This window comes from Tetrao urogallus (genome assembly GCF_951394365.1).
Source record: "Tetrao urogallus genome assembly, chromosome: 25".
Lineage (NCBI taxonomy): Eukaryota > Metazoa > Chordata > Aves > Galliformes > Phasianidae > Tetrao > Tetrao urogallus.
The window spans coordinates 2,899,271-2,915,281 of record NC_136838.1 but is presented as its reverse complement, the minus strand read 5'-3'; the positions used below and the strand labels follow the sequence as shown (position 1 = coordinate 2,915,281).

Genomic DNA, 16,011 nt, shown 5'->3' with positions numbered 1-16,011 from the left:
CAGTGTAACAGTTTGGGCACAGACACTGGGAGAGGCACAGCCTGGCAGCTGTCACAGCAGTCATTAAGCAGAGAGCTGGAAGCTGGCATGGACGCAGATCCAGGTCACTGGAAAACTGTGCTTCTGGCACAGCACTGCACAACAGAGCAGAGATGGGCAATCACAGACCCGCAGAACTTCTGAGGTTGGAAAAGACCTTCAAGATCATCGAGCCCAACCTCAACCAAACCATCCTACCCCAACCACCCAGTGCTAAATCATGGCCCTGAGCACCACCGGCTACGGAGAGCTAAAAGGGATTTGCTGCAATCAGTCCTTATTTCCAAACTTTTGGGGCACTGCAGCTCTGCCTCCTCCAGGCTGAAGGGAAGGAGGCGTCAGAGTGAACCTGGACTCGCACGGCAACCTGGAACCGCTTCTCTGTGGGTTTGGAGCTCCGAAACGGAGCCCAAAGCAGAACCGATCCCCCCGGTACCGGCCGGGCCTCAGACCCGGCCCCGCCTTTATCTCAGCGCTGTGATTGAGGCTCAGATTCCGCCCGCTCCGGCCTGCCGGAGCTCGGAGCTCTCCGCGGCTCTCCGGATTCGGGCCCTGCACTCCGAATGGGACCCGCGATGCACCGGGGCCGGACTCAGCCCGCGCTCCGCTTAGCCCCGCCCCCTGACCTCTGACCTCTGACCCCGCCGCGCCTCCGCCGCTCCCCCCGCCCTCGTGGCCTCGCAGCCAATCAGCGGCCGCCGCCACATCCGGGTCCCGCTCTCCCCCTTTCCCCCCTCCCCCCACCAACCTCCGCCGCCGCTCGCGCCCGGCCATGGCGGAGGTGAGTGCGGAGCCGGTGGGGTCGCGCCGGGCCGGAGCCGGGATGGGGCCGCGTCTTCCGCATCGCTTTTGGGCCGGGTTGGATCCCTGCGGGATGCAGTGTCCGTGGATGGGTTCCGAGGAGCGGGGCCGGCTCCGAGCCGGGAGCTGCCGGGCCTTGGGCCCGGTTGTGTGGGGGGCGAGGGCCTGAGCGACGGAGAGGCTCTGGAAGCAGCGGGGCTGGGCCTGGAGCCGAGAGCGGGCACGGAGCGGAGCGGGGCTGTGCGGGAGTTTGACCTGATGGGATCCCCGGGGGGATTTGGAGGCAGAACCGTGGGAAGGAGCATTGGGAGGGGGGTTGTCCCGTGGGGGTGCTGGGTTGGGATCCCTTGGCTTCTACTGGTGCTGCTGCTGGACCCATCGCTCTGCATTGCTCTGACATCTCCTGGTGCTTCCCAAACACTGCCGGGCCTCGTGGTGATGGAGGCACGTGGGATTGATGGGAGCACTGGGAGCTCTGCACTGGGAGCACTGCGTTGGCTGCTGTTCATCGTGGGACAACAGCTTCTATCAGAGCAGCAGATTTCACCGTTGGGACATCACAGCACTCCTCTGCCTGTCCCGCCCAGAACAGCTCCGTCTTCATTTTGGCCTTTGGAGCATCAGTACTGCGTTCCTCTTTATGCTGTTGCTTTGGTGTGAGGTTGACCGACGAATCCCTTTGCCTTTGGGACAGCACAGGGCCACGCTGATGAGGTTGGAGCACGGGTGTCCCTTAAGGCATCACCAGAACAAGAGATGTGGGCAGTGCAGGATGTGGCCTTTGTGAATGTTTTGCTCCTTCAGCTGCATAGGATACAGCACAGATGTATTCCCATCCACACCGCTTTCTTCTGGCTACCACTGGGGTTTGTAGAAAGCAAATCCAAGTTGACTCTCATAGAGTTCAAAATACGTGTCAAACTAGCTCAGGAAATCACTTCAGTTATTAAAATAGTGATGTTAGAAGGAGAAGTCTTCTCTCTTTTTCCTCACTTTCTTGCAAGAGTTGCTTCAGCTTGAGAGACTTTCCTTCTCTGGACAATCGCAGTCAGCACTGCAATGGAGAACGGCTTTGTCTGTGCCCTTCCTTTGTGTAAGATACAACTCTTGATTGGTCTGATGTGCTCAAAAACTTGAGTGCACAACACAGAATGGAGTGCTGGAAACATCTAAAAATACGAAGAAGAGATTGGATAACAGGTCAACGTCTGTGTGACTTTTGTGAGAGGCAGGGGGTTGCAACTGGATGATCTTTGAGGTCCTTTCCAACCCAAGTCATTCAGTGATTCTGTGATTATGCCTGAGAAGCAGAGAGTAATGGAAGGGGAACTGCTGCTGGGAATACCTTTTCCTTTCCCAAGTGACCGATGGATGGAGGAGCCATTTTCCAACCTCGTGGTTCACTGTAGAGGTGAATGGAGATCAGTGCTGTTGTCTCCCGTGGGGACGGAGCTGCCACCAGCAGTAGGTGACACCACTCTTGATCTGGGGGCATCTGATGATGCCTTGGTGTTCCTGCTCTCTTTCCAACGCACGTAATGCTGTTGTGTTTCCTTCTTCCTGCCTGATGGTTGCATCTGAAGTGTCAAGACTGCAGCTCCTCGCCTTCACATGGAATAACCACCCATCACATGGCATCAGGAATATTCTTTCTGTCATTATTTACCTATTTAAGCCAGACCCCCTTTTCCCTCTTATTCCTCTGGCTTGTCTGTTCCCCTAATTCCTAATAATTTGAAGGCTTGTTCAGTTTTTCTTCTTTTCTCAAGCCAAACACAGCAGTGCCAATCGTTTCATGGTGACCTCCAGCTTACAGCAGTTCCCACTCTCCCTAATGCTGCCTTAGTGCTTTGTGGACATAAACCAGTGCTTAGTTACTGGGTTGTCATCCTGCCATATTGACTGTTACTCTTTGTTGTAGCATCTGATCTTTAATCCGAGAGCTCATCATCCCTGAAGTGTTCTGACACCTTTTCAAGCCAGCCCTGCTTGACAAAGCAGCTGCTGCTGCTTTCAGTCTTCGTTTTCAGAATCCTTTGCGTGCAGCTCTGCATTGATCCCCGTGTGAAGGAAGCACAGTCAATATATGGATCATTGTCTCAGGACAGGGAGCTCTGCACATCACTTGAGGCGAAAGGGAGTGAAGCCCACACCCTTCTCATCCTTACCAGACTGGGATTATTTGTTTGGATGGATTTATCCAAGAGGTTTTTGTGCTCAGTCCCATTCCGGCAAGGACCAACAGAGACATTGAACTTTCCTGTGTTATGAATCCCTTTCCCAGCACGACTGCTCTCAAAATGGAGGTTGGCTGAACTCTTTCCTTCCATTAGCCCACAAATTCCTCCTCTCTTTTCTTCTCTGTGCGCTCTGCCTGCAGCCAGAATGGTCTGCAGTGGGGTGACCCTGTTGCTAAAGCTCAGGCCCCAGGGATGATGGATTGCAGCACTCTGTGCACCTCAGCTGGGACTGAGGCGTCCTCGTTTCACTGCTCTGGGCAGGGGAAGGAACAGGAGTTCCATGGCTGCTTCACACGTCCTTGCCTTCCGTCCTTCTTGGTCTTTGTCTTGATGGGAACATCTGCTGCCTTCTAAACCAAAGCCTGGAGTGGCTGTTTTGGTGCATACTTCCTTTTAGAGGATCAGTTTTGATAGGAACCTGTGTTTTTTAAGCTTTTAGAGCCTTGTACTGAAGCACCCTAAGATGCCCTGGCTCACAAAGAGGATCACGACGACATGTCAGCAATGACTGTGCTGGACTGATGCTCTGACTTCCTTCTGCCATCAGATGCTCTCACTCAGCTCAGAGGCATCACTTAATTACCTGCTTGCTCCCTACCTGGGCTGAACTTGATGAACAGCATTTCCACGTCCCTCAGCCCAGGGAGCTGCAGTTGTTCTGCTTTGCTTTTCAGGCCTCAGCCTGAACTTCTGACCACGCACTGAATGCCAAAAGGCAGGATCCTGTTCTCACCATCCACCTGCCTCACCTCTGCTACTTTCACACCTCCCAGGCTCCTTTCCTGCTTACCCAGCTCTGAATTTCTTGCCTGGCCCCCCTGAGTCTCCTGAATGTGGTGAGGCCTTGGGGAGAAGCTGACGTGGTGGTGGACGGCCGTGTCTGATTGCATCTCCAAAGAGTGGCTCAGGTCCTGGAAGTGCTGTGTTCCAACACAGCGTGATGTCTGTATTTGGGGTTAAAATCCTTCATTTAAGTGAGCGTGTAAACCATAAAGAGCTGAGGTCTGGAGCTGATGAGTGCTGATGAGAGGATAAATAATTAGCAGAGCTCTGAAGGTAAGGTGGAAACTCCACCACATGCACTTAGAGACTGAGGGGAAGGTGCAGAACCCAAAGAGCAGAGCCCTGGGAGAGCTGCTCCATGCACCCAACAAGAGTTCTTCTTGCACAGCACGATTTCCAGTGCTACCCTGTGTGGATTTTATTAATTTCTGCTGTGAAATGAAACTGATTGCATTTACTGGTGGGGTTAAGAGGTGCGTTATGTTCTTAAGAGATGTCTCAGCCATGTTTTTCTCTTTCCTTCAAGGCCTCGGTGGGCAGGCAGAGCCCCAGGGTGGTGCCATACCCAGCCCACAGCCTTTGTCCTGGAGAGCCCAGCCTTCAGAGCGCAGCAGGTAGCCATGCTTTGTCCTTCTGTTTGTTGGTCTGATTTCCAGAGGAATCTGTGCTCCTGGGGTCAGTCTGTCTGTTTCCTCCCTTTCTCCTTCCAACATCTTTGGAACCCGTTGGTTGATTCGGATGACATTTGATGGAGAAGTCTGAATGATGCCAAAGCTCCTACAAATGTCCGTTTGCTGTTCTCCCAATATTATCCTGAAAATGCCTCCAATGAAGGAAAAGCTGCAGCGTGCATTCAGATGAATGACATCAGAGGATCCAGCTAAGAGAGGAGCATAAATACTTGGGCAACAGTCATGGGATGCGAATGTTCAGGGAGCCAGGCTTGTAGTGCTCACAGAAGGACTTTGTTCAGTTGTTTCCATTCTTTCTCCCTCTTTTCTGCCTAATCTCTTCCTCTGGCTTATTGTGGCTGCACATGCACACAAGAAAGGGTCGCGTCAGGTTTTGTTGCATCAGAAGGTTGGGTTCAGGGTGGTGCTGGTGTCCAACTTGTTTTAATCCCTGCAGTTGTGTCAATGGGCTCAGCTGATCACCGACTGAACCTAGCAGAGATCCTTTCGCAGAACTACGGCGTACGGGAAGAAAGGGAAGAAGAAGATGATGCTCAGGAGAAACAGAAGTCTTTAGAAGAGCTGGAGAAGAGTTTCAGTGCCTCTCAGGTAAAGGCAGCAAGGGAGGGGAAGGGGAAATTACCTGATGGATTTTCTTGTTTTTCTTTGACAGTACTAGCACCAAAGATCCTGGTGGGAAACTGTTTTGCTTGCTCTGTGCTGTGTTTAAGTCCACCCACCAATAGGTCTTAGATCTGAATTTGGATAGCAAGGAGTTGGTCTTTCAGCAGCTGGCAGCAGTACGTGATGGTCAGCAGGTCTCCACTGACTGCTGTTCCTTCACACACGTTATCAAGGAGCCATCAGCTGTTGGCTGCACGTGCAGCATCCATTCCATGGTGGAGAGGAGCCACAGAGAACAGACGATGTGGTTCTCTGGTGGATGATCCCCGTGGGGGCCTCAGTGGAACACAAAGCATGCTCTTGCTCTTCAGGTCTGGCCCAAGAGCAGTGCAGGGATTTGCTCCATCTCTTCTATCACTACAGTTTTGCTGTTTGGCATCTTTTCACCAGCATGAAATCTAGTATAAATGTATTTCTAAAATACTTTGACTGTGTTGTTTTGGGGGTGAAATTTCCTGGCTTGTCCTTACCTTTGAGAAAAACAGGTTGTGGTGGAAGACCATGCCCCCATTCATTGTGCTGCAATTACCCAAGGCACTCAGAGCCCCCAGAAGAGCAGAGCTGCCATGACTGCCTCTGCATATCTCTGTGTTCACTGCAGCTGCTGTTGTTCTCGGTGATTGTTCCATGCCTGATGAAGCTTTGTCCTCCTCTCGCTCAGAGCAGTGAAATGCCATTTGAGGAGCTGCTTGCACTTTATGGCTATGAGGCATCCGATCCCATTTCAGAGCAGGACAGCGAGAGCAATGACATCCCTCCAAATCTCCCTGATATGACCCTGGATAAGGTAAGAGCAGCTGTCAGCTTGGGTGTGTGCTGGTGGGCTGCACTGCAGCTTGCTGTGCTGCCTTAGGGCTCCACGTGTCTGGTGGCTCTTTTCAAAGGGAGTTTGGGGAATGCTAAGGAAAGGGGTCTGCCTGGTTCTGGTGCCCCAGTGAAAAACACCAGGTGCAGAAATGTGAATGAACATACAGAGTGTGGAGGAGGCTGGAGGAAAGAGAACTTTGGAAAAGGACACTGTCACAACTCTGTGTGGAACTTTGTTAACAGTTCTTGGCTCGTAAGGTGAGTCTGTGAATAGACAGGGAAGGTTTGGATCTACCTTCAGTGCTAGCTAACCTATCTCTGGCTTCCACAGGAGTCCACTCTCCTCTGAACACTTAGAGGAGTGCTTCAAGGGTGAATAATCTAGGGGTGATGGGGAGCACGAGGGAGAATCAGTCTTTGAAGCTGTGGGAGGGTGAGGAGAGCTGTGGATGCAGCCACTCTGGGGCAGAAGTGCTTTCCTCTACACCTTGCTCCCCACCCCCTTTCCTGCTTTCACGTAATTCTTTTTTTTAATCTAAACTGTTTTTCACTTTCTTGTTGTTGTTAAAAGGAACAAATAGCGAAGGATTTGCTTTCAGGGGAGGAAGAGGAGACACAGTCTTCAGCAGATGATCTGACTCCATCGGTCACATCCCACGATGCATCAGACCTATTCCCAAACCAGCCTGGCTGTACGTGTTGCTAATTTCTAAGTAATTGTTTTGTACTTAGATGTGATCTGCAGGGTAAAGCAGGGATGTATTTCTTTACTCTGTCCCTAAATTCCCTGACATAAATTTCCCCATGTTCCTTCTGGGGGCTGTGAATAAACTTGTGTGCTGGTGGGGTCACCCAGCATCAGTTGGACATGAGTTTGGGTGGACCCTTGGGATCAGGAGAGAGCTGTTTATAACTCATAACAGTGAGAAAGTGAGAAATGTTTTGCTACCTGTTGCAATTACAGTCTGTAAGATCAGTGCTGTGTCTGACATCCCTACAAGTGAATAAATTCAGTAGCAGTAGTGGCCTGATGTATTGTGGCAGTTGCTGAATATCAGGCATGAAGCTGAAGTGCGTGAGAGACTCGATGTGAAGTGATCTTATTCCTGCTGCTGCCTCACAAAATGAAGGCTTGGTTGGCATCACCCATATGGCAACTGAACATTCTTTTGTTTAAAAGGGAGGAGTGGAAGTATGGGGAAGTTGTCACTGAGGGCCACTCTGAAAGCGACTTTAAGACAGAAAATAAAGGGAAGGAGAGGGAGCAATAGGAATAAATCGTTTCATAACAGCAAATCTTTCCCTTCTCCACAAAGCAAACAACTTCCTTGCTGATGAAGACAAAGAGCCCTGTTCATCTCCATGTGCTTCCTCCATGGCTGAGGAGTCAGAGGAGGATTCCATGCCATCTAGCGAGTGTAAGAAGGTAAATGGTTGAAGCACATCCAGAAGGGGAGCTGAGGCAGTGTGCCAGAGCCTGAGGAAAACATGACACAAAAGCACTGTGATATTCCTCAAGCAAGTGTTCTTGCTTTAACTTTCTTTTGCTCGGTGCCTTGTGTTTTGTGGAAGTGGCATCCGTGGATTGGAAGTGTTTCTTTAATGTGATCTCAAAATCTCTTATCAGTTTTCTGCTTCACGTATGCAAAGTGCTGTTGTGTCTTGGTAAGTCAAAAGGGCACTCTGGAGCCCTATAAAAGGGAATTGCTGGGCAGTATTCCCAGTGGGCTTTACTGGAGGGGAACCATCTTATCAAAGGGAGGAGCAGACTCCAAATTCATCCTGGTTATGAAGGTTGCAGGAGGCCTTTAGCACATCTTTTCTGTCCATCCTCAGCTGTTTGCTGTATATCCAACATCAGAACAGTGTAAATGCCTGAGGTCCCTGGAGTTTGCTCTGCCTAGTTGTAAATCTTTCTAGCTACCTTATAAAGTATCAGAGTTCCCTAGAAGTAATCGTGACACTGGGGACTGCAGGTGGAGCCTGGCCTCGTGGTGTCACAGTCCTTAAATAATGGAGTAAACTCAGTGCCTGTTCATTTACTGAAGTAAACATGCAGCCTGTTCCATTTACCCAACTCTCTGTGATGGTGTTTCAGGACATCAGCATTGGACCTCAGTTCCAAGCCACCGTTCCCATCCTGCACTTAAACAGGCACAGTGAGAAAGGTAAGGCAGCTTCCTTGCTGTGTCTTATTTGGGTGTAGGGTTGTTGTCCTGGGAATCTGATGGGCTCTGGATCACTAAATCTATTTTGTATCTCTCAGCTTGGCATCTCTCAGTATCGACATAAAAATTTACAGCTATACCCAAGCTAGCTTTAAACTAGTTTGCTTGGATTTGGCTGGTCATAGAACTGCAGAAACTCCATGAAAACTGGCTTGGCATGGCAGGTTAGGAGGAGGGGAGCTCATCTGTAGCCAAAGCAAGATGCTGTGATGTCTTCTTCCCTGGCATCTTCCTGAAGCAGCAAGAGTTACTTCCAGTCCATAAACCTGGAGCTGACAGTTCCTAATTAGTTGTGCAGACATGCTGATGTGCAGATTGTCTCGTAACGAGTGCATTGCTAGCAGCAGCATGTGGAGGTTCTGAAGAAGATAGTTAACAGAAAAGCACCTCTTTTAGAAATGACTCACTTCCTCACTGGGTTCTTTTCACCCAGCAGACTGGAAGCAACTTTGTTAAAGGGGAGAAAAAAAGTGCTCTCAGCCTTTTGTGCCAAAGATCACAGGTTTAGTGCGTTTCATGCAGTGTGTATGTTTGCATCAGCATGAAATGAGAGGAAACTGACAGTAGATCCACACAGGGATCTTTTTTATGCCCTGCCAGTGCTTCCTCTGACCTGACTTCATGTGGCAGGAAGGTTCCTTTGCCTCTAGAAAGAAGTGAACAGGTGAAACATGAAGCTAATGGTTGTTATCTGAACAGAAAATGAAATCACTGTATTTCTGGTTATTTTTATTGCAGAATCCCTTTTTGCTTTCCTCTGTGCTGTTTATTTTACTTAAACACCTTTACATTGCTTTGTGCCCTGCTCTCATGGACTCAGAGCCTTGAAACCTAAAAGGGGCCGTAAGCACAGAGTGATGCTTTGTGCTGCTGCTGTTTTATGTGGATGGAGCAGCTCATGGAGGAGCATTACAAGCTAGCACAGCTTTGCAGCTGCTTAGTTTTGTTTCTAGGATGAAGAGAGTCTTGAGCCCAGGCCAGACTTGTAACTGAAAGCCGCCTTTTCTTCCTCATTCTTATGTTTCCTGCATGTGGGAAAAGACACCTTACAACCTACAGTTTTTGAGTTGCTAAGATTAATGAATCAAAGCAACAGAGAACATGGTAACAACAAAACTCATCACCCAACCCTTGTGAAGAAGAGGAAACGAGTCAAGCCTATGCTTGGGGCTCTAAAAGAGATACAAGCAGTATTAAGCTCATCTGCCTCCAAAATCAGGAGGGAAAGGTGCAGTGCCTTCACACAGATGGCTGCCATCTCTGGTGCCAGCTTGGCGTCCAAACAAAGGTTTTCTTTCTCCTCCTATCTCTGCTGTGCATGTCCATGCTGATTGTTTCTCAAAAGCAGTGGGATTCTCTGAGCTTATTTCAGTGCTTTTTCTGTTAGCCTATGAAAATGAAGATCAGCTGCTTTGGGACCCAAACATCCTACCTGAAAGAGAGGTTGAAGAGTTCCTATACCGTGCCGTGAAGCGGCGGTGGGACGAGCTGTCTAGCAGCAGCCTGCCAGAAGGAGAGATGGTGAAAGACAACGAACAGGTAAACCCTGGTAGCCAGAGATACTGTTAAGGTAAAATTCTGTCATAATGGTGCAAACATTCCTTCAGAGATCCTGAAAAGGCTCACTTACAAGAGGATGGGGCCTCCCTCCTGCGATCCTCTCCTCCTGCTTCCTAGATAAGTGAGACTGCCCCTCAGATGCTCTTTGGAGGCTCTTCATCCTGCCCTTGCAAAACCTCTGAGGCAGAGCTTGCAGCATACACACACACACACAGAATCACAAGGTTGGAAACGACCTGCAAGATCATCCAGTCCAACCACCCTCCCATTCCTATTGGTACCACAAGCTACTAAACCATATCTCATAGATCCTCATCCAGGTGCCTCTTGAACACTGCCAGGGACGGCGACTCCACCACCTCCCTGGGCAGCCATTGCAGTGCCTGATCACCCTTTGAGAGAAAAAGTTTCTCCTAATATCCAACCTAAACCTCCTCTGGTACAACTTCTGGCCGTTTCCTCGGGTCCTACTGTTGGCTGGGAGAAGAGGCCAGACCCTTTTGCACCACAGCCTCCCTTCAGGAAGTTGTACAGTGCAGTGAGGTCTCCCCTGAGCCTCCTCTTCTCCACACTGAACAATCCCAGCTCCCTCAGCCGCTCCTCATAAGCCTTGTGCTCCAGACCCCTCACCAGTTTCGTTGCCCTTCTCTGGACATGTTCAAGGGCCTCAATGTCTTTCTTGTAGTGAGGGGCCCAAAACTGAACGCAGCACTCGAGGTGCAGCCTCACCAGTGCTGAGTAGAGGGGGATGCTCACCTCCCTGCTCTGCTGGCCACACCATTTCTAATGCAGGCCAGGATGCCGCTGGCCCTCTTGGCCACCTGGGCACAGTGGCAGCTCATGTTCAGCCGAGCACCAACCAACACCCCCAGCTCCCTTTCCTCTTCACAATCATCCAACCACTCATCCCCAAGCCTGTCACGCTGCATGGGGTTGTTGTGGCCAAAGTGCAGGACCTGACACTTGGCCTTGTTAAACCTCATCCCATTCACCTCGGCCCAGCGATCCAGCTTATCTAGATCCCTCTGCAGGGCCTCCCTGCCCTCAGGCATGATCATCATTTTGGATCTGCCCTCTGTGCGTTCTGTGTCTTTTGCTTTTAAGCCAGCAGAAGGTGAAACTTCTGGAGAAACTTCAGAGCAGTTGTGTTTCCCGTGAGCTAGCCAGGCTGGATTCTCACAGCAAGCCCCAGTGTCTGTAGAAATACAGAAGCACACCAGAAATCTCTAGAGCTGCTGGTAGAATTGCATCTTCTCAGTCCTAGGGTTTGTAATCCAGTGCTGTGCAAATGAGAAATAGCATAACGCAGGCTGGTGGCCAAGTTGAGGCTAATGGCAAAATGACTCCCGGGAAAAAGAAGTGTTAGAGGGCAGATGTGAGTCGGGAGGAGCTCTGCTTCTGGTCTGTTTCTCTCCTACACGCCGTCAGCCACTTTCTTTTGTGTCCTAGGCTTTGTACGAGCTGGTGAAATGCAACTTCAATGCAGAAGAGGCACTGCGGAGGTTACGGTTCAACGTGAAGGTTATCAGAGGTGAGAACCCCCTGTCTGGGTTCTACCCCAAAATCAAGGTGCACAGAATTCTTCCTGGATTCTGTGCGTTTTCCCCAATTTCTCTCTTTTTTCTCCTCTAGATGAGCTTTGTGCGTGGAGTGAAGAAGAATGTAGAAATTTTGAACACGGCTTCAGGGTCCATGGGAAAAACTTCCATCTTATCCAGGCAAACAAGGTAAGAATGTTCAGCCCTGCATCCCACTGAGACAGAGGGAATGAGACAGAGGTGTATTTGGAGCCTTGGCTAATGCAGGAAGTGCAGAACTGCTGAGTTCCAACCCCGGGCTTTGTGTTGACTCATGCTAGCAGGTGATGGGCTGTTCACTGCCCTGCTCTGCCTTATTTTCCAGGTGGGAGAAGTCACAAACAACACTGGCCTGCATGAGTGATGTCAGTTAATTACTGATTAGCCCTTTCTGGAAGTCTCAAAAAGTTCTTTCCAAACTCTCAGCCCTTGCAGTACCTTCTGTGAATGAGTGAGTTGAGCATGTGGATGTTTTGTAAAGTCCCCTGGGGTCCTCTAGAATGAAAGATGCTGTTGTAGGGAGAACTGGGCCCCAGGACATATGCTGCTGTGCTGGGAGTTGGCAGAACCAGAGAGTCCAGTTCTGCAGCTGATTCATTGTGGGCATGTTGACTCTGGCCAGCGAAAATGGATGCAGGTTTGCTCTCTTGATGTTAAGTGTGCTATGGAGGTGCAGGAAAGTCCTGCATGAATGTACTGTGTGTGAGCCCACACTGGGGTCTGCAAGAACAATTCTGCACCATGGGGAATTCCTTCTTTGGCTGATTACCAATTTGGAAATCTCAGTATCTGCTTCTGTTCTGCAGTGTAGATGTGTCCGTAGCAATAACATCACCGCCACGCACTTGACTTTCTGTGCTGATAAAAACGGCTGAGCAGCCCTTGCTCTGTGACACACACAGCTGGGTGCTGACTGTGCTGTTCCTCCTCAGGTCCGTACTCGGTCAGTGGGAGAATGTGTGGAATATTATTACATGTGGAAGAAGTCAGAACGCTACGACTACTTCACTCAGCAGACTCGTTTAGGAAGGAAGAAGTACGTCCTCCACCCTGGAGCCACGTGCGTGGAATATTCTCACACTAAAATTAGTAATATTGTGAAGATCCCTGCTGCAAAGCACCTCCGCTGTAAAGGCTGTGCTGTCTGCTCTGGAAGGTTTTTTGGGGTGGGAGCACATAGTTCTCAGAAGTTAAAGCCACCGTTGGTGTGGGAAGGGATGGTTAAGCAAATACGTGCTTGGATCTGGACTGAATTAGGCCAGAAAATACTGCTTTCTTTTTCATATAAATGCATTGATGACAGAGGTTAGGATCAGGGGCTCGGGGCTAATCTCAAGATGGATGAAATTTCAGGAATAGGATTTTTCCATGCACTCAGTTTCTGATGTGTTTTGGAGGTGAATTAATTTATTTCCCAGACGCTCCCCTTTGAGGCAAATTGCAATCTACGTTAATTACAGCAAATGCTCTTCTAAAAGCTTGAAGCTGAAATGCTTTAAAAGGTCAAATCAAAATATTTAAGACTTAACTGTGATTGCCTCCGTGCCAGAACCTAAACTGGGTTCTGCAGACCGAGAAGCGATGGACGTTCCTTTTTGTGAGCCCCCTGCAGCCCTGTTGCTTTGTTTGTTGGTGGGTTTGGATCCGAGTCTTCCTTGCCTTCATCTCTCTGGTTTGTGGGTGGTCACAGTGCTGTCTGCCTTTCCCTGCAGGGATTACACTGACAATGATTTGGATGGGGGTGAGGTGGAAAACGCCAGCCGCTCTCGGAGCTCCCCTCCCATTCCCTCTGCCACCAGCTGCCTGGACTCTCACTTTGGCCAAGACCAGCTAGCAATTGAGAGCACAGGTAACTTCCTTCCCTTCTGTCTACCACGGGAGAGGAGTTATCCTCCTCTCCATCACTCAGCAGCTGGACCCCCCTTTCGCCTTTCTCCTTTTGCCATTATCCAGCAGTTGCTCTTTTCCCTGCATCGTGTCAGTGTGCTCACAGAGTATGGTGCATGTAAAAGGAGACTTGGCTTTCTCTGCAGTGATGAGCACTGACTTTTCTGGAGTTGTCTTACAGTTGGTCCTGCTTCACAGGCAGAAGAATGGCCTGTGGCATTCCCAAAGCAAGAGAATGCACTGACTTTGGGCACCTGCAGTAGAGAGTTGTTTCCAATGCTCCTGATCTAGTTAATGTGCACAGGTGTGTTCTCCAGAGGCTGATTTGAAGCACCAGAAGTCAGTCTGTACCTGTGAACTGCTCTCAGAGCTGTGAGAAGACTCAGAGAGACTGAATTGGGTTCACTCCCTCTCTCTGTCCTACCACCGAGAAGGGCTTCGTGTTGGCACCTGCCAGGTGCTGGAGGGGCTGGAGTTTAGGATGGGGTTTATATTGGAGAGCCTTAGATTTCCTTTTAACTTCTATAGAAACACCAATGCTCCCTTAGCAGCTGCCTGCCTTTCTTTAGTAGATGCTGGCAGGATTTGTGCTTGCTATGATAAAGAAACATTTCTGCCATCAAACAAGAACTGTTCTGGACAGGTGGGATTTGAACTGGATTCTGGTTTTCGTACGTTATGGACTCCAAAGTGAAATGCTTTTATTTCATTGCTTTCCTCCTCTTCCTCCCTCCCTCTCTGTCCGTCTCCCTTACATTTCCCTCCTTTGCTGCACGCAGAGCCCCTGAGCGTGGAGAGCACAGCCTGCAGCCTGGGCAGCATGAGTGAATCGGGACAGGGCTACGAGTGCAGTACTCCTTCAGAGACAAATTGTTCCTTCGACCCTGCAGAAGAAACCTCCTCAGGCACCATCTCTGCTTCCTGCACACGGCATGCTGTCACCCCCTCGGACACGGGGCTCTTTGCTTTGCCACCAGCAGGACCAGGACTGGCAGAGAAGCAGGAGACATTACAAAGCTCTGGTGAGACGATAACCATGGACTTCACTCTCCCTGCAGACATTAATGAGGGTTTGCCTTTAATTGCTGGCCCTGTGGATTTGGGCAGAGACCCAGAGGCAGCGGTGGCCCCTGCTCAAGTGTCCTTATCGGTCACAGATTTTGGCCTCATTGGCATCGGAGATGTAAATAGTTTCCTGACTGCTCATCAGGCCTGCTCAGCACCTGTGGCTCGGTCAGAGCCTTTGTCACAGTGAGAATCTTCAGTCACAAACCTGTCACGGACCCAGCAAGGACTTGGACCTGACTGAGTCAAATCCTGGAACTTCCACTGTTCTGTAGGAACAGTTTGGAGCTCTTGGTCAGAATCCGTCTTTCCATCCTCCTTGATCCAAGGCTACAGTGAAACCAAACACATTTCTTCTCCAGCGTGTTCTGACACAGTCATGCAAAGCTGGTGGCTGGCTTGAGTGAGGGGGGAGGCTCACGACCCCCCCATTTCGTTGACCATGTGTTACCCCAGGTAATGCCAGGCTGTTGGGAAAATCCCTGCCCTCAGTACAGGGGAAGTGCCCTTTGGCCCAATGGGACAGTGAGTGAAGAGATGTTTTCAAAACAGGGATGTGTTACGGGCACTTCAGGGCTTGGACAGAGGGTCTGAGAGCTTAGGAAATCGGCATGGAGCACAGTCTGCTTGGGCTGGAGGGCTGTTCACCAGCAGAGGTGAGCATGGTGATGCCAAAGGAAGGTGAGGAGTCCTGGCTGTTCACCCACATGTAGTGCATTGCAGTAGAAGCCACTCTTCCCCCCTCCCTTTCCCTGCGCTCTGAGCTGTGGGTCGTGGTTGGTGCACACAGTGCTGTTCTCAAAGCTCCTGCAGTGTGCATTTCCCTCTGCCCACGCTGCCCCCAGCTGCAGGTGAGATGGTACAAACTCTTCCAGTCCTCTGGCCAAAGCTTCAGGGCTTGGAAATGGACGCTGCGATAGTATGGTGCATGCTTAAGCCTTTCCCACCTTCCTTTGCAGAAGAAGGGAACGGTTATCTCTGAGTTGAATCTCGCTTTGGACAGTGGCTGGAGCTAGAAGTGTGAAGGTGAATATGGAGAAGCTGAAGGTGCCAGCACAGGGCAGCTCTCAGCTGCTCTGACCCCACCACTGGCTTGCATCTCCCTGGGGCAGTGATGCCAAATGTGGGATGGATGCAGCCTGGGGGGCGACAGCTTTCAGCCCCTGTACTGCTGGAATCAGAGCAAATTGCCCACAGCAGCACCAGCCATCCTCTCACTGCCACTTTGAGCACACAGTGTGCACCTCAGCCCCTGGGGCACCCAGTGAGTGTAGGGCACCAATGCCAGCACCGGGACCCAGCAGAAGAGCACATGGCATTCCTTTCCCTTTCCACCCACCTCTGTTCTGAAACATCACCCCAAACTCTCATACAGGAGAGAAGGGGATGTCTGTACTGCCATTAGCACTCAGGAGGTGATGGGGTGGGTAGGAGGTGGCCGGCTGCTGTGCAGAGAGCTGTGGTGGCCAATTGGTGTCACAGAATGTGTGCCAGCTCTAGAGTTTGTCCCTGGCTTAAATCCACTAATGGTTCTCATTCCCTTCTCCCGTGCAGGAGAGAAGGGAATCTTCTCTCTGCTGACTTGCTAGGCAGGGCTCTGGTGCAGATGTTCCCTTCCTCCAGACATTTTCTGTGTTTGAGAAAGGGTTTGGGTTAAGATTTTTTTGCT

At 50.4% G+C, this 16,011-nt stretch overlaps 1 protein-coding gene across 1 annotated transcript; it reads left to right on the top strand.

Moving 5' to 3' along the window:
• Positions 1-4,395: 4,395 nt before the first annotated feature.
• Positions 4,396-14,532, top strand: MIER2 (MIER family member 2; the record flags this gene model as incomplete). The annotated part of the gene is made up of 12 exons (XM_079546848.1): positions 4,396-4,477; positions 4,992-5,143; positions 5,880-6,005; positions 6,597-6,717; positions 7,342-7,451; positions 8,124-8,193; positions 9,641-9,792; positions 11,263-11,344; positions 11,446-11,540; positions 12,323-12,450; positions 13,103-13,239; positions 14,057-14,532. Exons 2-12 carry the CDS (start codon positions 5,000-5,002, stop codon positions 14,530-14,532), a joined length of 1,641 nt encoding a protein of 546 aa, XP_079402974.1. The 5' UTR covers positions 4,396-4,477; positions 4,992-4,999.
• Positions 14,533-16,011: the final 1,479 nt, after the last annotated feature.